The sequence below is a fragment of the Alosa alosa genome, chromosome 23 (assembly GCF_017589495.1).
Source record: "Alosa alosa isolate M-15738 ecotype Scorff River chromosome 23, AALO_Geno_1.1, whole genome shotgun sequence".
Lineage (NCBI taxonomy): Eukaryota > Metazoa > Chordata > Actinopteri > Clupeiformes > Clupeidae > Alosa > Alosa alosa.
The window spans coordinates 7,261,893-7,286,073 of NC_063211.1; the positions used below are offsets into that span (position 1 = coordinate 7,261,893).

Sequence of the window (24,181 nt, forward strand, 5' to 3'; positions counted from 1 at the left end):
ATTTCCTCTGCGTATTAACTCGTCAAGCTAATTAAATTGGGTTAGTGAATTTTGGAGTTTACAATTAACCATGTGTGCAATTCCTTGTCACTTGTTGATCATGATTCATTGCATCCATCCCGCGCCGGTTTGAATAGTCCCTGATCTCCACCTGTGACGCTCTTTAGTATCCATGGGCGTTGCGTTGGTAAGGAGGATGTGTGCGCATCAGCATCGATGACTGCTGCAGTGGAGTGGAGCTCGCGTGTAGTACGTAGTAGCCTAAAGCCACTACCGAGCTGTTTAGGTGGAGGTTGAGCCGGGTCTCAGTCAGGAGTAGGCAGTTCCACTTTTTAAAAAGCGGTGGTAGAAATGGTCAAAGGTAAGTTTTCGTGTTTCATCAGTCTTTAGTTTATTGTTTACACGCGTTATTTAATGATTAAGGTTATAATACAGACTTGAACCAGAGTGAGTTGGGTTGTTTGGTAATCTGTTGGCGATCATATTAAATGATTACATATCGGCCTAAACATATTGTGCCTTTCTGCATAAGGTTACAGGTAACGTAGTCTCTAGTTATTGGTGAGAGACCTGTTAACTCATTTTGGCGACGAGTTCAAACTTGGAGTAATGGGATCAAAAGAGTAAGAAGAAACCAGCATGTTAAATGGGCTCCAAACATAGTTTTCCATGCTTTATCAATCATTTATTTATCTTTATCTGTCTCTATTATTTGTCCTAGCATATACGTTTTGAAAACCACAAAGGATAAAAGCAATGCTTACTTTGGGGCATGCAAAACTCCAGTTTTCACTCATAATCAAAATCTCCATGTAATTCTGGTCTAAATTTCAATTGTGTTTCCATCACCAAACAAAACAGGATTCAGGCAAGAGACGCCCTGAATTTTGGCCGGAGAAAGAGAGATAAGTAAGGCATTCACCATGGGCTGTGGAACTTCCATTGCAGTTGAAAACCAAGGAAAGCCATCTGAAACAGGTGACCGTAGACTGTTATTTCAGGGATGGTGGTGGTTTTATTTTATTTGTGGCGTTATACTTTTTAAGTCAGCCTGTTTATTTCTGATTGAAAATGTAAATTCATTATTTCTTTACTTCCATCCTCTTTTTACAGAGCTTGTACTCTCTGTAAAAGTGAGGGTGGGGGTGTTCGGGTAGTTTTTGGTCCTATTCCCATGTGCTTCATTAGCTGTTGGCGAACTCTCAGGCAACATTCTCACTTTTTTCACCTTTCAATTACTTCTCTCACAGATGTGTCCTCCAGGAATCCCAGCCCAGCATTAAGTAAGATGTTTGGCCTTGTTTCCTCCCACCTTTTGGTTTTGAGTCTGCAGTACAAAACCTGAGGGAAAATGGTTGCGCTGTGTTCATCACCATCAGTCGGCATACAACCATCTGTGCATCATACATATCTTCCATACAGGACAGTCACATTTTACTATCTGTGCATTGTTTGTTTTCATCCCCCATTTCTATGTCTACACGCATATATGTATGACTGTTTTTTCACACATTAATGCGGTCACCTGTCATATTGAGCATGTGCACAAGTGTTCAGCTGTTAAGATTTCAGACATTTGGGGGGATGCTCTGGTGCAAATGGCTTCAGTGTCCATTCCACATTTGGGTCCAAGTGCCCACAGGGACCTGGATTCACGCCCGAGCCGGATCATTTCCCAATACCGCCCCATATCTCTCTCCCAATCTCTTCACTCTTATCTAAGGCATTAAAGCTAAAAAATATATACTTTAAAAAAAAAAGATTTTCACTTGCTGCCTCTGTGGCGTTGGTTGGACATTTTCTTTAAATCTGTGAAACTGTCTGACCCAGAGCTGTTCTTACACAGCCTCTGTTCTTCCCCATTAGCTATGAAAGCAGCTGTTCTGATCCAGCGTTGGTACAGGCGCTACACGGCCCGTCTGGAGATGAGGCGCAGGTACACCTGGAACATCTTCCAGTCCATCGAGTACGCAGGGGAGCAAGACCAACTACAGGTACAATATTAAACTATTACTGATTACTGTATGAAGTCAGACCAACTACTGGTCCAATATTACACTAATACTGATACCTGTACAGGTACAATATTACATTGATTACTGTCTTAAACTTGGACTTAAATTTCAGGAGAAAATGCATTAATTAAGACAGTAAAAGTCTCCACCTAAATAAACAAAGTTGTTTTCTCCCACAGCTTTCGGGCTTTTTCAGTTTCATGTTGGACAACTTCACACACCTCAGTGGAAATGGTCCTGGTAACTATGCAGTTGTAATATAACCAAAATGTACTATATCAATCACGGTAATGTTAAGAGCTCTGCACCAATGGTAACATTATTTGTGCATTTTGTTGTTATACTCAATCACCCGTCCTTTTTAACGACTCAGGAAATATATACATATGGAAATGCACAGTTGCTTAGCAACCTGTTGAGATCCCATTTTCTGCCCCAGTGATGTGCAACACTGCGTGCAGACTGATGCGTGTGTGTGTGTGTGTGAGAGAGTGAGAGAGAGAGAGAGAGAGAGACAGACAGAGCACCATTGCTCACAATTAGCTCCCTTTTGTTTTGAATGGCAAGCTGGGAGGAGGGCAGGCTGAACTCCGTCTGCAATCAGGCTGCACTGACATGATCATGTGACTTCGCTGCCACAGTCTAATTGTTTCAGTGAGGTTAGAACTGACTGACTGGGTCCCCATGCTATTTTTAACAGTTCTGTGTGCTGTCATAACCTTCTGTTTCTCATGCATGTGAGCAGTTGGGATGTTTTGCCACCAAATGAAAGCTTGTATATATATTTTTATGGTTTTGGTTAACCATATATATTTAATGAAAGCTTGTATATATTTATGGTTTTGGTTAACCGTATATATTTAATGAAAGCTTGTATATATTTATGGTTTTGGTTAACCGTATTTAAGCTCAGTTCTACATGTGGTGGTTTGGTGAGGTTTCTGCCCTAGTCAAGCCGCATGTGTGTCTAGGTCCTATTGAGGTGATGAAATGTAGCCCAGTGTTGGTCGTTTGCCAAGCAGCTGTCTGGCACAATCCCTTAAGGTAAAAGTGTCAACCTCTGGAGGTCAGGGACTGGAGTTCTCCTCACCAACTCAAACATCTGCGCACAGTGCCCCGTGCCTGCATAAATTAAAGGCCAGCGCTTGGAATTAACATTCTCAAGTGGCCTCGATGGAGTAGCTCTCCACAAATCCCTCGGCATGGCCGCATGTGCTATGGAAATCAGATGTTTATCATTGTGCCATCTAATTACATCTTACCTGAAGATTAGAGACCAGCGTGACCCTCAGGTGAGTCTAACTCATTCAGACAACACAACATGTGGACATTAGGCTGATGTGTCCATTTGTGTAAATGATGTATTATTGTGAATAAACACGCACAAGTACTTGATGGTAAAACCTAAATGGCAGCTAGTCTTGACATCTTGGGTTCATGTAGTGGTTTAATGTTGCTATTACTAATATTTAAGTAACTGTTAAATACTGTACATTTTGACATGTTTATCATAGTTAATTTGGGATCGGAAATGGTAACCCATTAAATTCAATGGCAGGAGGCTTTGGAGCTGGTGATGTGTGCAGATCTAGAGGATTCATTCTCATGGTGGTCTTATAAACGGTCAAAATATTTCCATCCTAGTCGTATATCAGATATCAGTTTAAGGATCTGAGGAGGAAGTGATGTAACCCTGGCAATAAACATATGCAGTATTTAGCAATTCTTTACATGAAATGGACAATAAGTGGCAGGGTTGTGCACAATTCGAATTGCAATTCTGCTTCCTGTTTGCTACCTCAATTGAAATGCAAGTGAAATTCAAGAATTGAATTCGAATTTAAGAGCCAGTTTCAATTCAATTCTGGAATTTTGCACAAGCCTGATGAGTGGCATATTTTACTGGCACCTGTTTTCAGATTTGATCTCGCACCTCTTGGATTCTGTGGTCGAGCCCTGGACAGAAGAGGGGAGGCAAGTGAAGTACGAGCAGATCACCGTGCCGGACTCCTACACTGGACCCCGCCTGTCCTTCCCTCTTAGTGTTTCAGACACCAACAGCCTGCTCAGTGCCTTCAAGGAGCAACAGGTAAGACACATGGCTGCATATTCACCTTTAGACATGCCAACTGAAGCAGTTTGAAGACACGTGTTTGAGGACAAGAGCCACCGCTAATAGACATGCCTGTTGTTTTTTCCTCATTCTCCAGACTTTGCATGCCAGATATGTCTTGCAACTGTTACACGAGACCAAGAAGTTTCTGAAGCAGATGCCAAATGTTATTTACTTATCCACCTCTTATGCCAAGGAGATCACAATCTGTGGTAAAATTATATAGTGTATTTATATTGTGTGTGAGTGTTTGTTTGAAGGCAAAAGAGTGAGGTTGAACACTTGTTCATTTGCTGCTTTAAAAGGCCCTTTAGAGAGTGTGTGTGTGTGTGTCCTCCTTGATGGGTATCTCAGAGAAAACTGCATCTTATCAAGGCTTAAGAATGCTTGAGTTCGCAAAGGATCAAAACATACATTTTACACATTGCCATGTGAGGGGGAAAACGCATAAAACCTCTGAGGTGCATCTCTCGAATACAGAAGCGCCTCTCTGATATGGTCACAGCTGAAATGGATGACACTGCTCTGTATTCAGTGCCCATACTCAAGTGCTGATGGTGGCAGGCAAGCAGTTGCTGGACGATGATAAATATACAGGTTGTCATATGTTCTATGCTTTGCCATTTTTGCAGGTGATTTGCATGGAAGACTAGATGATTTATTGCTTATATTCTACAAGGTTTGACTGCATCAATGTACATCATCTTTTATCATATTGCATGACCACATTATTAGAATCATGCTATCATTATTCATCAAGTGTCCTGAATAAAACACACACATTTCAATCCTTATACTGTCTCTGAATGAGATGTTTGAGTGTTTCTTCTTTTCCATCTTTACCACAGAATGGCCTTCCATCAGCTGAAAATCCCTATGTATTTAACGGTGACTTTGTTGACAGAGGGAAAAAGTCAATGGAAATCGTTATCATACTATTTGCATTCTTGCTCTTGTATCCTGATCATATGCATCTGAACAGAGGAAATCATGAGGACCATATTATGAACCTGAGGTAACATGCTACACCTTTCTCATGTGCATTTCTCTGATATGATATGATATGATATATGAGAATTCCTTTATCTTGCATATTTTAGATACGGATTTACCAAGGAGGTCATGCAGAAGTACAAGGTAATATTTGAACCTTTTCAAACCATGCTGTGCCATTGCAGTAACCCTCTTCCCTGGTTACTAATTTATAAATTCCTCTGTGATTAATTGGGAGCAAACTAATTATGGAAAATATCCTCCATTAAACTGGGTTGATGTTGAACACTTTGTCAAGATTGGACATTAGCCCCACCTAGTGAGATTCTGCTGCCAGGACATGGGGAAAATAAAACCCCTCTGCCTTCTCTTCCATACAGACTCACGGCAGAGACATCTTACAAGTCCTGCAAGATGTTTTCAGCCTGCTTCCTGTAGCCACAGTGATTGATAATAAGGTGCTCATTGTCCATGGTGGTATTTCAGACAAGACTGACCTGGATTTCCTCAGCTCCATAGAGAGGGACAAGGTTTGTTTGATAATGAGTATGAGGAGGGGTTGCTTCAACAAAGCACACTGAATATTTAGATAAAAGTAATAATGTAGAACAAAACCAGTAAACTTGCATGATTCTAACCATTTACAACTCTTGTATACATTTCCTTTGTATGGGAATCTTCATAGATATTTCCAAAATGGGCAATTCCAAGATATTCCAAACTAGTATTTGGAATTTATAGTCCGCATGTTATTTGCTCTGTACTTTGGTCCATTTGATTGGTCTGTTCATTCAAATAAGGTAAATTCCTAGTTCTCATACAGTGCCAGCTGACTTGTGGTTGTGTGTGTGTGTGTCCTTCCAGGTGAAGTCGGCCCTCCGGCTGCCCAAGCGAAGCGTGGAGGTGGTGGACCCTCGGGGCGGGTCCAGGAGCGGCAGGCAGGGTTGGGCCCATCTGGATAGCCCATGCTCCCGGAGTCGCGCCCGGAAGAGGAAGTGCCATCTGTCCAAGCAGGGCAGCTGCTCGTCCACCTCCTCGTCCTCTTCCTCCTCGTCGCTCTGCTCGCCGCGCCTCGCCTCCCGACACACTCCGCAGCACCACGCCACGTCCCCCGTGCTGCCCAGTCCCTCTGACGGCCTCCAGGTGCCCTTCCTGGACTCATTTGTGTCCATCGCCCCCCCAGAGCCCTCCAGGGAAGAGCTCGAGTGGAGACAGGTGAGGGAGTGCGATGGATGGTTAGTTAGTTAGTTGGTTGGTTGGTTGGTTAGTTGGTTAGTTAGTTATCTAACTAACTGATTGATTCACAGGGGAAATTGAAGATGAATGCCCATTACCATGCTGTGGCTAGTTTACCATATTTCTTTGGATGTGCTTAACAGATAAAGCACTTGTGTTTTGAGACCAATTGTGTTTAATATTGTTTCCCTGCTCTGTCACAAAAGTGTCCATTAGGTGTGTAATTTTTCGTGACTTGCAAATGATCTGACAGCATGTTGGTTGTTGGCAGATTGTAGATATCCTCTGGAGTGACCCTAAGAGCCAGAGTGGCTGCACTGCCAACAGCTTCCGGGGCGGCGGCTGCTACTTTGGGCCCGATGTGACTCGGAACCTTCTGGAAAAACACGGAATGACTCTGCTGATCCGCTCACATGAGTGCAAGCAGGAGGGCTACGAACTCTGTCACGATGGGCAGGTAAATAGTCAAAAACAGAGCTAGAGTAACCGGTCACAATGGACAGGTAAACATCGTCAAAACATTAGAGCAGTCATCTGCCCACATCAGTTTTGCCAAAGTCCTTTTAGGCAAGTCCCTCCACTCGGCGGCCATATTGCAATGCTTTTTGGGCACTTATCGGGCATCTATTTTGGCAGAAATGCGCGTGCGAAGGCTTCACGACGCCAACCTTGCTCCAGCAGCGAGATCACAACACATGATTGGCACAATGTCTTCACAACACACCACATGATTGGCTCAATCTTTTCTCATGTCGACGGTTTGCCGCGAAAGGGCTGGGATATGTGAAGACAACTGCCATATTGGCGTTACAAACTAATCCCATGCATTTCTATGGAGGATCTTTTGAGTGCTGTGTCTCTTCATTAGAGAGTCTCTGGTTTTGCCTTCAAACTGAAACAAAGTTCGGCATTGTATATTTAGTGTTTTGCCACAATGCAGCCACACATTCTGGCTGAGAAGCTCATCACACACTTCCATCTCAACCACCACCTCACTCTGTGGATTATAGACGTCCTCACCAACAGATCACAGAGGGTGCTGGTGAACCACACCACCGACACCCTCTTCACCTCCACTGGCTCTCCACAAGGCTGTGTCCTCTCCCCACTTCTCTTCATCCTCTACACTGATGACTGCAGATCCACCCAGCCAAACTGCCACTTTGTGAAATTTGCTGATGACACCGTCCTCCTGTCTCTGCTTCCCAGCCACACACACCATCACAGCTCAGCCCTGCAGGACTTTATAGTCTGGTGCGAAAAATCTTGTCTTGAGCTGAACATAAGCAAAACCAAGGACATGATTATAACTTTCTCACCCAAACAGAGACAGTTGGCTGAGGCAGTCACCACTATCATCCAGCAGGAGCCAGTGGAGATAGTGGAGGTATACAAATACCTGGTAACCGCCTTTGACAACCTGCTAAGGTTTTCCTCAAACACAGAGGAAATCCTTAAAAAATGCCATCAGAGACAATACCTACTTAGGAAGCTGAAGCCATTTGGGATTAACAAAGACATTCTCACCACATTCTACTATGCTTTCATTGAAAATGTAATGACCTTCTTTTTCACTAGCTGGTTCCACTCCATCACCCTTCAAAACAGAAACCGTCTGTTGAATGTGGTCAAGGTCTGCTCCAAAATCATTGAGCAGCCCGTCCGAACTCTCACTGCCCTATGTGACCAACAGACTGTTAAGGTAGCACGCAGGATTATTCAGGACCCTTCTCACATCCTGTTTCCTGAGTTTGAGTGGCTCCCCTCAGGACGCAGACTCCGGCTGTCGCTTTGCGGACACAGAGAAGGAAGGCAACCTTCATCCGAGGGCTGTCCAGCTTATGAATGAGAACTGACGGACATAATTGTAATAGCCTCTATACGCACTTTTTTTAATTGTAGCACTAAGGAAGCACTTGAAGAACTTTTAACATTTTTTACAACCATTACTTGTGATGAATGATGACATGTGGTGTGTATTGACTGTCCAGTGTGCCGGTGAAATGTGTGTGTTGCTTGATCGTACAGTATGCGTGCTGGTCACGTGGTTGATTGTGTCCCGTGTTCCTTGAATCACTGAATAAGCTACTATAATGCGCCCTTTTAAATTGCCCCTTGGGGACAAATAAAGTGCTTTGAATTGAATTGAATTGAATTTGTTCTTAATAGGTGATTACGATTTTCTCGGCGTCTAACTACTATGAGGAGGGCAGTAACCGTGGGGCGTACGTGAAACTGGGCCCGGAGTTGGTGCCACGCTTCCTTCAGTACCAGGTGAGCCGCAGCACCAGGAAGCTCACCCTGCAGCAAAGGTAAGACCTCCCACTGCCCATGACGCCATGATGATACAGGGGCCAGCTTTTTGAACAATGAGTTGCTGGGCAATCGCATGCCTGGCTCCTGATGATCTGATTTAAGGATTGGTTTGTTTTTTAACTAAAATCATACGCAGGCAATTCGAGATGAAAATAAAATGTTGCCTAATATCAGAGAAGTGCCAAGACAACAACATTGCCCAGCAACATTATTTTTTCATCGCACAGATTATCACATTAAGTATCAGAAACCAATAGAATGTATATTCTGTCTGTTCCAAATAGAATGTGCTAATCAAGGAACATGTGCTGTATGGCGTTCTGTGTTGTCCCTATGCGCCGCGGGATGCTGGGACAGTATTGCATACATTCAAAAGGAATTAGCTCATCCAACGTGTGTGTTTTTGTGTATGTGCGTATGTGCGTGCGCGTATGTGTCAGGGTGAGTGTGGCTGAAGGATCTGCCCTGAAGGCTCTGCAGGAGAAGCTGTTTGCCCATCGCTCTGAGCTTATGGCTGTCTTCCAGCAGTATGACACAAATAACACCGGTAGGACTGCACACACACACATGCACACACACACACGCTCCTCCCCCTACACACACACACACACACACACACACACTCCTCCGCCTACACACGCATACACATACATAAACGCACAGGTAGGACTACACACACACACACACACACAACCCACCGCCTACACACACATAAACGCACAGATGACTTGAGCATGGTCCAAGATGGAAATCCAGCAAACGGTTCCTTTGCCTCAATGCTTCCTGTCTTGAAGGCTGTTAAAAATCGCCTTTCAAGTAGCTCTTTAATGGGACTCAGGTGAGCGCTTTAAAAGGGTTCAGTAAAATGTGGAGCCGTACATTTCCTGTGCACAAGTTAACTGGGGGAAACTGCCTCGACTCGAACCTCAATAACAATGGAACTCTGCTCCTTTCTAGCAGACCTTGGGGCATATTTGAACTACACCAGAGAAGGACAGAGTGGGGAAATTAGTGTTCAGGAGCACTCTCAGTGTAGATGTAGGTGTGGTGGTATTCCACATTCTTCTCGCTGGCATTTCCTGCCCTTGTATGATTGTCTTTGATATTTGCATTATGTATTTGTATTTATGTTTCTTAAATTTGCACTTTGTACGGCACTGTGGTCAGTGTAAACTGTATTTTAAATGTGCCTTATAAATACATTTTACTTACTCACTTACATACACAAAACAGAACAGGGGGACATTCATTCTCAACACCTCTTGTACAGAGGGCCACATAGTGTATCAGAAACCACTGTTTTGACACAGTGTCAAAAATCCTTGAGCTTGTTGTTGCCCAGATATCTACCGCTGTATTTAGTACAATGCAAGGGTGCCATCTGGCTGTGTTCAAGACGACCCAAAGCCTACAGAATTCCACATCGCTCCTTTAAAAAATGTGATGGTATTATGACGCATAACTGAATTTGTGGTAATGTTGTGGTAAACAACGTTTGCCTGTGTTGTGGTGTGCCCAGGCTGCATCTCGGTCAGTGACTGGGCACAGGTGGTGGAGTCGGTGCTGAGACTGGACCTGCCCTGGAGGACCCTCAGGCCCCGGCTGACCCGGCTGGCCCACGATGGCAGCGTGGAGTACAGGTCCTGCTTTGAGGACGTCAGCCCTGGACAGCCAGTTCCTCAGGTCAACACAAGCATGTGTTTATGTACAGTAAATGGCAAAGGAATACGGTTAGGAATAGGTATCTAACAGCAACGATTGTTTAATGCCTTGCACTGTTTCCTGCCTCTACACAGGTTGCTCCTAATTTGGCAGAAACGCTCTATAGGTATCGAACTGATCTGGAGATCATATTCAATATCATAGATAAGGATCATTCTGGTGAGTCTGACTGCTCTGCTGTTCACATTGTGGTCCGTAAAATGCTAGAAACATATAAGCCAATAATTCATGTCTGTAATGTAACTCCAGGGTTGTGGCCTACAATAGCAGGCACAGAGGAGGAGACACAAAACACTGCCAAAAATAGCACATTAAACTCATGACTATGTTTTCAGATTTTGGTCAGATGTAATCTCAAAACAGACTGTCAGCAATGGAAAAAAAAGGATTCATTCTTTGTTCTATTTGCCCAGGTCTCATTTCCATTGAAGAATTCCGTCAGACCTGGAAGCTGTTCAGCACTCACCTGGGCGTAGCTGTGAACGAAGAGGCCATTGATGACATGGCGCGCAGCATCGACTTCAACAAGGACGGCAGCATAGACTTCACGGAGTTCCTGGAGGCCTTCCGTGTGGTGCACAAACTGGACGTGAAGGATCAGCAGCAGGGCTGAGGCAGCCATGTTGGCTCTGTCTGGGCTGTCGAGAGCAGCCATGTTGGCTCCATCTGTCTGGCCTGTAGAGAGCAGCCATGTTGGCTCCATCTGTCTAGGCTGTAGAGAGAAGCCTGCCGCTTGCTAGTGCTCCTTAATGCATGTTCATCTGAGACTGGTGGATCAGGGGGTGTGTGGAGCTGAAGTCCACACATCTTCAGCAGTAGAGGCAGTGAACTCTGAATAATAGGCATTACTTTACATCTGTGAACTGCCTCAGCAGTAAAGGCAGTGAACTCTGAATAATACAGACATGGCTTTATCTATGAACATCGCCATTTTGTTCTCTTGGCTGGTCTTGGTTTGTTTACATCTTTGAAAAGATATAGAAATCCATAATATGATGGTATTATTGAATTATACCCAAAGTGTTCATCCCTTTTGACCATTTAAGGCTGCATTGTTTTTGTTGCATGTGCCTTATTATCCCAGGGGTGCCTGCTGGGGTCCGCTCCTGTTATGGAGTATTCTACTGGAGTGCACAGCCGCAGAGACCAGTGGGCTATACTACGAATCTCGATTTGTGGGTTAGCGAGGTATGTTGCGCTTAAAGACAGGGTATGCTGTGACACGAAAGTGGCTCTGTTTTAGCGTCGCTGTATCAACATGGTGTCTTATGCTGTCGACCAGGTTTGGTTGGGAGTAGGTTATGTGCTAAGTTATAGCTCAAATCGTGTAAAACTACCACCCACTGACCAATCAATTATCTTGAATCTCACGTGTAGGATTCTGTCATATATCTTACAGGTGGAGCTTCACCTCTACAAACATTTTGGATCTCGCATGCACTTTAATAGTGTTGTGCGTGCAAATATGCCACATGGACGTGCATACCATACAACATCTGATGACAATCGATTTATTTGATGTTATAGGCTAGACACTAAAAATGACCGCAGTGTAGATTGCACTATCGCTCATAAATCCAGAAGTAATTGTTTTTTAATGTAGGCTGTCTTGTGCTTCTTCACATTTCACGATTGGCCAACATCATCCCAACATCGAGAATGCGCACAGATATGAGCTGAAAGCCTAGTTTGACAAATATATCACATAACTGCTATAGTAGTATCACTTGACGTATACTCCTGAGTCAAGGCTTTGTGTAGCCGCGATATGTCTAGATAGCCTAGATATGTCTAACGTGCTTCGTAGTATACCTCACAGGGGACCCATTTGTTTGTTTATGTCTTAGGCTACTGGTTTATGTATGTTCTATGTACCACACTGGTTGCCCAGTAAGCTAGTACGGGTGTGCTGGTGTCTTTCGCTGCTCCTTCTGGGATGCTGTTTGTGTGAAGCGCTTTGAAGTACACTTTGTGCATGAAAAATGTGCTATATAGTAAAAATACTTTACTTATTCCAATGGCAAACAGGGAAATGTGGGATGGACAGGAAATCACAATCAACACCCCATAGCAACATGGGGTTCGAGTCTCTAGAATGTGTTACACATGTCTGCAGAAAGAAATGCCCTATGGTCAGATGCTCGTAATGTTCATGAGTGTAATTTGTCTTTTAAAGCTTTGTTTACTTCAGCTATTTGAGCTGCCAAATGTTGGATGTTATTTTGTCTATGCACTATAAGCAGACAGCTCTTTGGATCGCTTGCTTCTGTGAGCACTGCAGTGTCCTATCGGCCAAGTGTGCGCCCTAGCAACCCTCCCTCAGTGTTTCTCGCCAGTGTTGGGAGGAAGGGAGGGAGGGGTGTGTTCTCCAGGGTCTGTCAGCACAGTGGCCCCGCCCCCTTCCTCTCCCTCCACCAGTCCCTCTGCTCAGTCGCAGGCTGACCCTAAACTCTCGCCAGTGTGCGCTTGGATCCTCCTCGGCTTCACAGCCTGGCTCGTCCTTGCCGCCTGCCCGTCATCTCCATGGGGGCCCCTACAGGGCTGCTGCCTTTCCTGTCTTTCCTCCTGACGCTGCGTTCAGGTAAGAGGAAATGCCACAAGAGCGCTTTGAGAGACGGTCTCAGTTGGGTGTTAACAACATGTATAGTGAAATGAAATGAAATTCTGATGCTAAGCCAGTCGTGCATGTTTGGATTTGTTGGCAAGAGCTCTCTTGTTTTGTTTCTTTCATGAGGGTTTGCTGGTGAACCTTGCAGGGGATTCCAGCACTTGGAGAACGGACGCACGTTCTTTCGTTTCAAAGGATTGTACGTCACGTTCACCTGCAATCCAGGGTTCCGGATCCATGGCCATCCCACAAGCAGCTGTGTGTCAGGCCAGTGGGCGAGAGAGCCTCCCGTGTGTGTAGGTGAGGGCCTCCCGTGTGTGTAGGTGAGAGAGCCTCCCGTGTGTGTAGGTGAGAGAGCCTCCCGTGTGTGTAGGTGAGAGAGCCTCCCGTGTGTGTAGGTGAGAGAGCCTCCCGTGTGTGTAGGTGAGAGAGCCTCCCGTGTGTGTAGGTGAGAGAGCCTCCCGTGTGTGTGTGTGTGTGTGTAGGTGAGTGAGCCTCCCGTGTGTGTGTAGGTAAGAGAGCCTCCCGTGTGTGTAGGTAAGAGAGCCTCCCGTGTGTGTAGGTGAGTGAGCCTCCCGTGTGTGTGTAGGTGAGAGAGCCTCCTGTTTGTGTAGGTCAGTGTGCCATTTTACTGGCCCGGTCATCTCAAGACATGCTTACTCTTTCCAATTCAATTTAAAACTTGATCAGCACTGTAACATCATGCAACACACACACTCCAATCTTGTGGAGTGTGTCTGTGCAGCATGCCTGACATTCTTGAATGAACTTTGTAACTATATAATTTTGTTGGTCAGCCTCCGGATGTCCCAGCCCTGGTGGGGTTCAACACGGCAGCAGTGATGTTAATGAGGACCGCTCATTTGTGGCCTTCAGCTGTGATGATGGCTACAGGCTCTATGGCAGTTCACTTCTCTACTGCAAGGGCAAAACGTGGAGCAACCCAAAGCCTGTTTGTAAAGGTAAATAAGTGGACCCTACTGTTAGAAGACAACTCTGTTCTTTGTAGATGTTTAATGGTGTATTGCCTACCAGTTTCATGTAGGCAGTGGCACAGTCTTTAATCTTGTGAGCTTGTGAAAAGATGTTCACATGTGTAACAAAGTTTTGCAACTGTGTAATATGATTTGTGAATGTGTAAAGACATTTCGTACCTGTAAAAATGTATTTTTTAATGTTCTTTTTTATTTTTTCCAGAGTCAGATATTATGAGCTCCTTCAAACAGAAACCTGTCATCCTGTCCAGTTCTAATACGGAGAAGAACCCAAGACCTCAATCCAACCTGAAAGACCATTTAAAGTCTCACCACAACACTGCCTCTAAGGAGGCCTACCTGCTGGTTGGCTCCCTACCCAAGTCCCACCTCTCTGAAAGACTGCTGTTGAAGCCCAAGATGGCACCACTACAGAGGAAACCTGTGAAGAAACCGTGGCTTCAGAAGACTGCAGCACACAGGGAATTGAGCCCTGGGGTCTGGAATCTGGAAGCCACTGAGAAACTCACTCTACCCCAGCAGATGGTGAGCACTGCTAGCCTCTCAACACCTAGCTCTGTCTCCATCTCACCCACAGTGACACCTCCTGTGTCGCCAGCCACGGGCACCAGGTTCGCCGAGTCCAAAATAGATGGCCAGGTACCTAAGAGGTCCGACGCTGGTCCAACAAGAGCTGACGCACTGCTGCAAAATCAAAGTGAAGGGGAGGACGACCCATCTTCTACAGCACAAGGCCCACCAGAAACACACACAGGTGGACTCCTGTCTGTTGATTCAAAAACTTCAACACAGACTCAAATATCGGATGGGTTCCTGAATACAAGAAAACCTGTCATTCTCAGTACACCAACACCACATCTGAGTGTGAATGTTATGTCGGTCACCAGCACCTCTGCTTATGCAGAAACGACTGTGGATTCCCAAAGTAAATACCCCCCAAATCTTCCTACTCCCTACAGTCAGCACAGTGCTGTAATGACCACAGATCACCTTTCTGAGTATTTGATGGACAGACTAGAGGGTCATCCAAATACCAGGCAAACGGTACTCAGTTTAGGTGACCAGCCACCCGTGCTGCCAGTGGCAGAGAATAACACAGAGGACGTCGTACATGAAGAGGACGTCGTACATGAAGAGGACGTCGTACATGAAGAGGACGTCGTACATGAAGAGGACGTCGTACATGAAGAGGACGTCGTACATGAAGAGGACGTCCTACATGAAGACGCTAAAGAGCTGTGGGAGCCACCAGAGAATGAGGAAAAGTCCGAAGGAATCGCGCACGTTGCAGTGACCAGGTCTGAAAACCACCCAGTCTCTGGAGCTGCAATACCCTCTGTTGCCCCAGCAGCCTCCAGACTGACCTCAGACCTGTCCCCGTGCTCTTCAAACCCCACACCCATCAGCGGCACGTCCCCTCTCCTCACTGATCCAGATGCTGAGGGGCTCCGGTCGCAGGGGGGTCCACCAGGACAGACCAGCTGGGGGTTACGGCCGCGGGTCGAGGTGCAAACAGGGGCCACCCACCCACGGCCCGTCCAATCAGAGGCTGAGGCAGCAGAAGGGACGCGTGCGTCAGCGCTGAGACTTGCTAGTCAACAGACGTGCACACAAAGCACCTCACCAAGTGCAAATGCGCAAATTGCCCCAGCCACAAAAGCTGACAGGCCTAAGGGCAGCATGGAGGCTCCTTTGAACTTTGACCCCAAACATGGCCATAAAGAATCCCATCGACCTGAACAGGACCCTGTTACCGTGACTCCACTGGACTCGTTACAGAGAACACAAACGCTCCCAACCAACAGTTCTAGCAGCCAATCACATGCAGGATACAGCCTGGCACTTTCTAGCTCTGGAGACACTCCAAGCGTTGCACCCTCTCCTCATCTAGAAGCTTCCACCAAAGCCCGTCCGTCTGAGCTGCCAATCAGAAGAGGGAGGCCAGTGTGTCCATACCCTCCGCTGCCCGCCCACGGGACCTTCTATTTCCGTACGATCGAGAAGCCGGGCCAGCTGCAATACAGGCACTACATCCAGTACGCCTGTTACCCTGGCTACACGCTGGCCAATGGGGACGTGCACAGCTACTGCCAGCAGAATGGCACATGGAGTGGAACTACGCCAGCATGCCTGGGTAAGACACAAGCATGCCTGGGTAAGACACAAGCATGCCTGGGTAAGACACAAGCATGCCTGGGTAAGACACAAGCATGCCTGGGTAAGACACAAGCATGCCTGGGTAAGACACAAGCATGCCTGGGTAAGACACAAGCATGCCTGGGTAAGACACAAGCATGCCTGTATACATGTATTCATTTAGCAGACGTTTTTATCCAAAGAGACTTATAAAATGAGGAATAGCATTCAACCCATGCTGCAAAGGAGACCCTTAGGTAACAATAAATACTACTACAATAGATACTACTATCAGAGGATGCATTTCCATCATTATCAAACCATTTCATTTGCTCAAATATTTCATAGTCCTGTCTCTCATTTGCAATGGAGAGTTAGTTGATTTTAGATGCAGCTCTAGATTGTGGTTTGAAGAATGCATGATTTCGGTTGCAGTATTATCTGATGGAGTTTGAGAAAACATTGGTTTGCATTCCTCCCTGCTGATGAGGCCTTCAGAGCCACTTGTCGTAGAGGAGATTTGTACTGATACTCGTCTAGTGAAAGTGCCAAGCTGAACACATCAACATCATGGGCTCCTGCTCCTTCACGTGTTTGAGCAGGTAAAAAGGGTGAGCTTGGTGGCCTGCGTTTCGAACAGCTGGAGAAACGAATAGAGGAAGTGGCAGCGATACTTCAGACTGTCTGCAAAACACATCAGCTCAGCTGTCTGACAGAAATCCCTGACATGTTGCAGTGGGGGGGGCTGGCTGAGTCCCCCTGGCAACAGGGAAGCTGTATGTAGGGCACACATCATGATGTAAAAACATCCTGTGCATGGGCAAGTCAACTCTGTAAGCCGTCCGAGTTCAAACCGACTGTCTGGTAACCTGTTCCTCCTCAGAGGTGACGCCATGCGCGCTGAATAACGGCGGCTGCTCTCAGCTGTGCGGCGCTGGACCACAACAGCGGGCACTGTGCCAGTGCAGACCGGGCTTCATGCTGCTGGAGGACCTGCGCACCTGCAGAGGTGAGAGGAGCCCACGCGGGCACATGCACAACAGGGCCTTTGTTAAATACACACTTATACAAATTCATTTGGCTGACACTTTTATCCAAAGCGACTTACATACAGTATGTCAGTTATTACAAGGGCCAGTGGCGCTAGAGCTGTGCTTCTCAAAAGTGTGGTCTGTAAGCTATCCCAAGTGGTACGCGAGCAGACGTGGTAAAATATAAAATATAATATAGATGAGTTGTTTGCAATATTGAACCAGCTTGTATGTAAATCCAAACAGTTCTGCAACACTGCCTATGTAAGCTACACCAATTTAATCATATGAATCCTCTGACACAATAAGCAAGGTGCAAAGATAATAAGCAAAGTGGTTCAGTGAGTAGGCCAATTGTGTAATATACTGTTAAAGTAGATCAGCTGTTTTTTGTTTTGTTTTTTTAGCGAAGTGGTCCGTAAGGTTTTTTTTATTGGTTAAGTGATCTTTGGTCTGAAAAAGTTTTAGAAACACTGCGCTAGAGCAACTTGGGGTGAAGTGCCTTGCTCATGGGCACAACGGTGGCAGTCGGGAATTGAACCCACAACTGTTCTGGCCACTGCAGGCTACCACCGACACACAGCACTGATGTTGAGAAGAGGAGTAATTCATTATTCATTATTTGGACAGGTGAAGATGAAGAAGGATCAGTGCGCTGTGTGTGTGGCCATGGCCTGTCTTGTCCAACCCTGGAATTATACTGTGACAGCTGTTTCTTTTGTGGGTGCTTTGCTTAAACAAAAAGAGATACTTTAAGACTGTGAACTCTCAGCCCTAACCTTGCTGTCACGGTGATCATAAAGTCGGTTCGGGTGGTGATGAGGCAAGTCCTAGCACGAGAGAACACAATGTGGATTTATGTCACAGGACTCTCACTGCCCGCTGAGAAACACATCCTGACGTCACACTCTACCTGAGACGCAGGAATGTCCAATGGCGCAGCTGCAATTTTAGAATCTTCCTTTTTAGTCAGCTCAAAAGATGATTTTTTTTTTTTTTTTTTTGTTTTTTAACTTATGCACTGTAGATACCACTCAGTGACACTCTGACTTATACTGTGCAAATAGCCCCCTGTCCTAACTTGTAGTTACAACGTTATGTTTTTCCAAAGCATCACTAACGCATAAATACATGCAGACAAGGAGGCTGCTCTGGCTCGAGGAGATATGGGTTTAACAGTCTCTGTTTGACAGGTGAAGCCATTTTCCATCGAGACAAAGTGCTTTAGCAGGGAAAGGGGACTGAAAAAAGATCAGGCATGAGCAGACCTGCCTTGCCTTAGTGAACAACAGTTCAACATGTCTTCTGTTCATGTAGTTAGTTCATGTCTTCTGTTCATGTAGAACATGCACATTACATTCACCACCAGGAATTGATCACAACATTTTGTGATGTACATTTAATGGCCTCCTTTCACCAAACAACTTTGACAAGATTTGGGAAAGATTGGAGTCTTTTAACTAATGCAGACTACAATCTTTCAAGACTCTTTCCAAAATCTTGTCAAAGTTGTTTGGTGTAAGGCCATTAGTAGAACAGTACAAAATATAACCGCCTCAGTTACAAGATTGCCTGCTGTAAATATTAACTGCTGGGTGGGCTAATGCCATTGGTCATTACAAGTTTATGGTTATCCCACCACGTTTTATATTTATATATATATATATATATATATATATATATATATATATATATATATATATATATATATATTTTTTTTTTTTTTTATATATATAAGCATGGACGAATCAAGTGTTGCACCTGCCACCTATGTGTGGTCTCAGTAGGAGCGGGGATGATGATGTATGAAATAATTCATGACTGCAGCAGATGTTTCCTGCATCATTGTCCCATGTTGTGGATAGAGAACCTCATCATATTACAGTACACATGCAGAGATGCACTATCCAGACATGTTTTGGGGGATTCTGGCAAGCTCAGTAGGCTATGCGAGAACAAGACCCGATGTCATCAAAGAGCGCCTCGCCTCCATTCCCTCTTGACATGAAAGGCAGTGTGGTGGTAGTATCCATGGCGATGTGGTGATGCTTTTATCGACAAGCAGGTGCAGAGGAGAGGAGGGGAGGGGTGAGCTAAAGTTGTTTATGGTCCGTAACCTTTCATCTCCTCCATCTCTGTGCCAATACTGCCACTGCAGGTGGTGACGCTGTAATACTTCTCTTTCTGTGTGCGTGTGTATGTGTGTAGATATAAATGAGTGTGTGGAGGAGCGCCACCAGTGCCAGCAGGTGTGTGTCAACACACTTGGCTCCTTCAGGTGCAGCTGTAGAACAGGGTTCCAGCTGAACACAGACGGACACACTTGCATGGGTGAGTCTCTCTAAAGATGATTAAAATGAGTGTATTTTTATATCCGTGTATCGAATATTTCAGTCATCCACTCCATAGATCTAATTCGGTACAGTTCAGGTCAAACATTTGTCATCTCATTGTCCTTTAGTTGTCTAACTATTTATATACAGTCTTGGCTTCTGTACATGGGAGGCAAAGGAACTCAGACCTACCCACACATACATGTTAACACAATTCCAGCCAATTAACACATCGCTTGAGGAGCATAGAAGTGAAGAGGTGGGAGTATATCAGGCCTTTTCTATGAAAATATACCCATGTGATTTAGTGAGTCTGTAATGAAAATGAGGGCAGCCGTGGCCTACTGGTTAGCGCTTCGGACTTGTAACCGGAGGGTTGCAGGTTCAATCCCCGACCAGTAGGAACGGCTGAGGTGCCCTTGAGCAAGGCACCTAACCCCTCACTGCAGGGATTAGTGTGTGCTTCACCTCACTGTGTGTTCACTGTGTGCTGCTGAGTGTTTCACTAATTCACGGATTGGAATAAATGCAGACACCAAATTTCCCTCACAGGATCAAATAAGTGTATATATACTTATACTTACTTAAAATATACTCATGTGATGTAGTGAGTCTATAATAAAAATATACCAATGTGATTTAGTGAGTCTGTAATGGAAAATATACTCGTATGATTTAGTGAGTCTGTAATGGAAAATATACTCATGTGATTTAGTGAGTCTGTAATGGAAATATACTCATGTGAAGTCTCCAGCAGGCTAACCTGCATACTCAGCCAGAAAGAAGTTAAGTGCATTACTGAACTCATGCAGCTCATAGCATGCATCACTGCAAGAGTGACAGATGTTACAAGACCATCAAGGTGCTGAATCCATCTACAGGTATTCTGTCCTAACCCTCTTGGGTGTGTGTGTGTATGGCTAATGTGATGCCTTCTTGGCAGACATAAGTGAGTGTGTGTCGTCAGGGAAGCCGGCGTGTGAGTGGAAGTGTGTAAACCTATCAGGATCTCACCGCTGCGTCTGCCCAAGAGGGTTCCGACGGCACACAGATGGACGCGGATGCATTGGTAAGCCTGGAGTGTGTATACAAATTCAACAGCAGATTTGGTCTCTAAAAATGTCATGTTCCATGTGGCATGTTAAAGAAGCCCTATGCAGGTCTGGTTATTCCCTCGCTGTTTCTGGGTTTTCGTCTGATTTGGGCTCGCATTTTTCACTACATAGCTCCCCCTGCAGCTTCGGTAGCAAGTGACTGCTACGCTAAACCCCCACTAGCTAGCGAACTAGCCATCAAGAAACCAAGCTAAACGCATACAGGGCTCACAATAAAACGATCGAGCAAACACATTGTTCAAGAGACTATCAAATCACATGACAAAAACGAAGTTCACCCAAGGGTAGGCTACTTACAATTTCAAAAGCAACAAAGCCAAGTCGGAGTCTGTTTTGCAGTCTTCTTAGAAACTACAATCTGACTACTTTTTCGAGGCGCGATTGGATACTTCCGCTGAGTTACATCCGGATGTGTTCGGACCGTGACCAGAAAGTTGCATATTCGCTTATTCCGTGGAGAAGCACTAGGGGGAGACGAAGCACCCACCAAACGACCCAAAAAGTGTTGTAGAACCATCAGAACGACTCTCAACTTGTATAATTAAGGTCATTTTTGCTAAAATTGTTGCATAGGGCTTCTTTAATTCTGCTGCTGCAGTTGTTTTAAGTGTGTAGATGTGTGGATTGAACTATTTCCATCACAACTGCATTATCTTTGCACGTCGTTGAACATCTCTGTATGCATCTAAATCCTACAATTAAGCAACATGAGGTTAATCACTCTTTAAACTTTCTTCTACAGATATTGATGAATGCAAGTCCAGTAATGGAGGCTGCTCCCATAGCTGCAAAAACATGCGAGGTGGCTACAAATGTGTCTGCCCAGTATCTCATCGTATGTCTCCGACCAACTGGAAAAAATGTCTGGCCAATAACGATGGGGCGCAGCCTTCCTGAAATCTCTACTTCTATAACATTTCTCTGAAACTCATTCTAATAAAAAAAAAACACAAAAAAAATGGTTGTCAGCATAACAAAATACCATTCAAACCAACCACCACATTATGTCCTGTAAGTAATATTTATTGTTATTCTTTGTGTTTCATATTTGTGTTATAAAATCATGTCTTAATGATGTTACATAAATCAGTTACATGATATGTGTCTGTTAACAAGTTTTCTAAAAATCATATTTAAATTAATGGTCTGAACCAACCAACAGAAAATATTAGATCAGTAACTGTCAAATATATATAAATATATTGATTCTATGTTTGAATGATAAATATTATGAAGCATTTATGTCTTATCAACAGCCATAGAACATGACTGGTATCCATCCAAGTGTTCTCTTCAGTTTAGAAAACGAAGGTCCTTTTATATATTTATAGTTAATATAAACTAAATTTACATTTAAAAAACACTCAAAAGCCTTGATATACTATGAAAGTAACCCACAAAATAAACTAATACATAAACATATAGTCATGTATGTTTGATTATTAACTGGCCTGTGTAACCCAAACTATGGGACAATCATGTGTGATGATTTCATCCCAAGAGAGCAGAAACAAGTCACATGAATTCCTCTGCTTTTCTGCTACATCTACCTGTAAAATTCCAAGCAGCATTATCCCACATGGCATTACAATCCTTCATTGCAGTCTTAGCCTAACTTCAGAGTGTTGAATAGTTGAGGTTTCATTGTATTTTATTTGTCTGGAATTATTAAAGTCTTTTCTAGCAGCTCTTGCTTCAGTGTTGGCTCAATGTATGCGTTATTACTGATTCAGTAGTTGGTTAGCTGAGGAAGGCCCTACAAACACAATGGAATGTAGATGGATCAGTCTGAACTGGAATTATACACGATTTCAAATGCACAACTTACAAGTGCAATGGACATGTTTCACACCAGACACGCATAAGCTAAAGCCACAAATAAGTTATGCATTGCATATGAGGATGGTTATACACAAACATATAGTTCATCGACTGTTTGAGAAATATCTACCTACATGCATAAATGCATTTATATCACTCTATAAAGTAACCTGGTCAATACTGTGTGTTTTGGTTCCCAGTTAGCAGAAACAATGAAATACATTCTTGTATTTTCATTGAAAACAAATGACCGTTAAATTGAACATAAAACGTATGAACATCATCTGAACCGTCTCCTACTGTAGTGCTGATACTGGCCGAGGTGCTCGTGCTGGGAGATTTTCATCCTCTCACTGCATCAAGCAGGTGGTGTTGGGTAAGAAGTCATGCACATAGCTCATGACGGCCTTTGACACGTACGTCATGGTACCGTAGCTCCCACTGGGTGCACTGTCGTAGAAGAAGTTGCAGATCCCTGTGGCCGTGTCTTTCTCCAGGAAGAACTCACAGGCCCCTTGGGCAATCTTATCACCATGGAAACGAGGGAAAACCAAAAAGAAAAACACAGGTACTTAGAAGGACTGTCAGTGACTACCTAAAAACTACACTGCAAACATTTTAGCTGGTGCTGCTGATCTACATTGCTGGTTTAGCTGGCGATGCCAGCTTATATTGGTCATCCTAGCAAACCACCATGACCAGCTGTATCCCACACGACATGCTGGTCACACACATGTCCACCTGGCCTTAAGACAAAGTCTTAAAGTATCTATTATTTACAGTAATTAAGTATGACAAGTAGCCCATTATAAAACATACTTAAGTAATGAAAGTAGAAGTACAAAGTACTAGTAAAAGCTTTGGAGGCCAGGTGGGGTGACAACCCCCACCCTTTGCGATGCTTTTAATGAAAAAGAAAGCAGTCAGAACTTTGGATAGGCTAAACGTTACCTTAAACCTTTACCTTAAAACTAAAAGTTACCTTAAAATTTGGTGCCTATGTAACAGGTCACATTTCTATTGTTTTATAATTACACAAAGATGGTTTTTGCCTTGACACACTGCCTTGTATCGCCAGTACAGTGAGAGTCCTAGTGGGCCTCCGTAGTCTCCCGCCCCCTCTAATGTATCAATTTTTCATATTCATATTTCGCTGTGCCCTTCACCTCTTCCCTGTCTCTGTCACTTTGGGGAAGAGGTATGTTATCTGTCTATCCCTCCTTTCATATTATATTAAATATCTTCACCCTATACTGTCTTTCACTACTATTATAACTATCACTTTACCTATATTTACTTTCTGTACACTTTGTTTTATCTATTATGGAGCTTTCTTTTGTTTATTTCTTTATATTTTGTACTTTTCGTGTCACATGGTGTAAAATGAACCTGTGACTAGCCTGTGGCTGTAGCCTGTACCCTGTATAATGCTACTGTATGTTGTTAGCGATCGCTAGTACTTAGCATGCTATTTATAATTCACCACAGGAGTTGGGGGAAGGAGAACCTACTGCCTGCTTCACTGTATTGTCCCTATTGTTTTGCAGGTGTGTCATTGTTTTCTGTTTGTTTAGCACTTTGTCATGGTGTTATTTTACTTGTAACCTTGTACAGTTAATTAGCATGCTAGCTCCCGCTAGCGTAGTTGCTAACTAAGTTAGCCATACTAGCTAGCTACTTCCATTAGGTCTCTATCAGGAGCTAGGCTAGGTAGCATAGTTTAATGGTTAAATCCTAGCGACTAGTT

General features: G+C 44.3%; 3 protein-coding genes across 9 annotated transcripts in view; 2 read left to right on the plus strand and 1 right to left on the minus strand.

Annotated features, from left to right (window-relative positions):
* The first annotated feature begins 233 nt into the window (after positions 1-233).
* On the plus strand, positions 234-11,670 carry ppef1 (protein phosphatase, EF-hand calcium binding domain 1). Its single transcript, XM_048234943.1, has 18 exons — positions 234-361; positions 862-978; positions 1,251-1,283; positions 1,867-1,994; positions 2,195-2,255; positions 3,935-4,104; positions 4,226-4,340; positions 4,761-4,807; positions 4,977-5,143; positions 5,229-5,265; positions 5,502-5,651; positions 5,986-6,336; positions 6,629-6,814; positions 8,527-8,669; positions 9,114-9,220; positions 10,193-10,356; positions 10,470-10,554; positions 10,809-11,670. Exons 2-18 carry the CDS (start codon positions 924-926, stop codon positions 11,006-11,008), a joined length of 2,199 nt encoding a protein of 732 aa, XP_048090900.1. The 5' UTR covers positions 234-361; positions 862-923; the 3' UTR covers positions 11,009-11,670.
* Positions 11,671-11,827: 157 nt separating this feature from the next.
* Positions 11,828-22,299, plus strand: si:dkey-163f14.6. 2 transcript variants are annotated; one of them, XM_048234716.1, is made up of 8 exons: positions 11,828-12,976; positions 13,130-13,303; positions 13,801-13,965; positions 14,201-16,132; positions 17,018-17,143; positions 19,374-19,496; positions 20,442-20,567; positions 21,356-22,299. In XM_048234716.1, exons 1-8 carry the CDS (start codon positions 12,919-12,921, stop codon positions 21,508-21,510), a joined length of 2,859 nt encoding a protein of 952 aa, XP_048090673.1. In that variant the 5' UTR covers positions 11,828-12,918; the 3' UTR covers positions 21,511-22,299. The 2 variants fall into 2 exon arrangements, with proteins under 2 accessions (XP_048090673.1, XP_048090674.1); XM_048234717.1 differs by lacking the exon at positions 19,374-19,496.
* The window catches only part of phka2 (phosphorylase kinase, alpha 2 (liver)), a 24,590-nt gene continuing 22,029 nt past the window's right edge, over positions 21,621-24,181 (minus strand). For all 6 annotated transcript variants that reach the window (XM_048234710.1, XM_048234714.1, XM_048234707.1 and 3 more), the window contains one exon: positions 21,621-22,958. In XM_048234710.1, the coding sequence (XP_048090667.1) occupies positions 22,785-22,958 (174 nt within the window). In that variant the 3' untranslated portion in view covers positions 21,621-22,784. The remainder of the gene's footprint in view (positions 22,959-24,181) is intronic.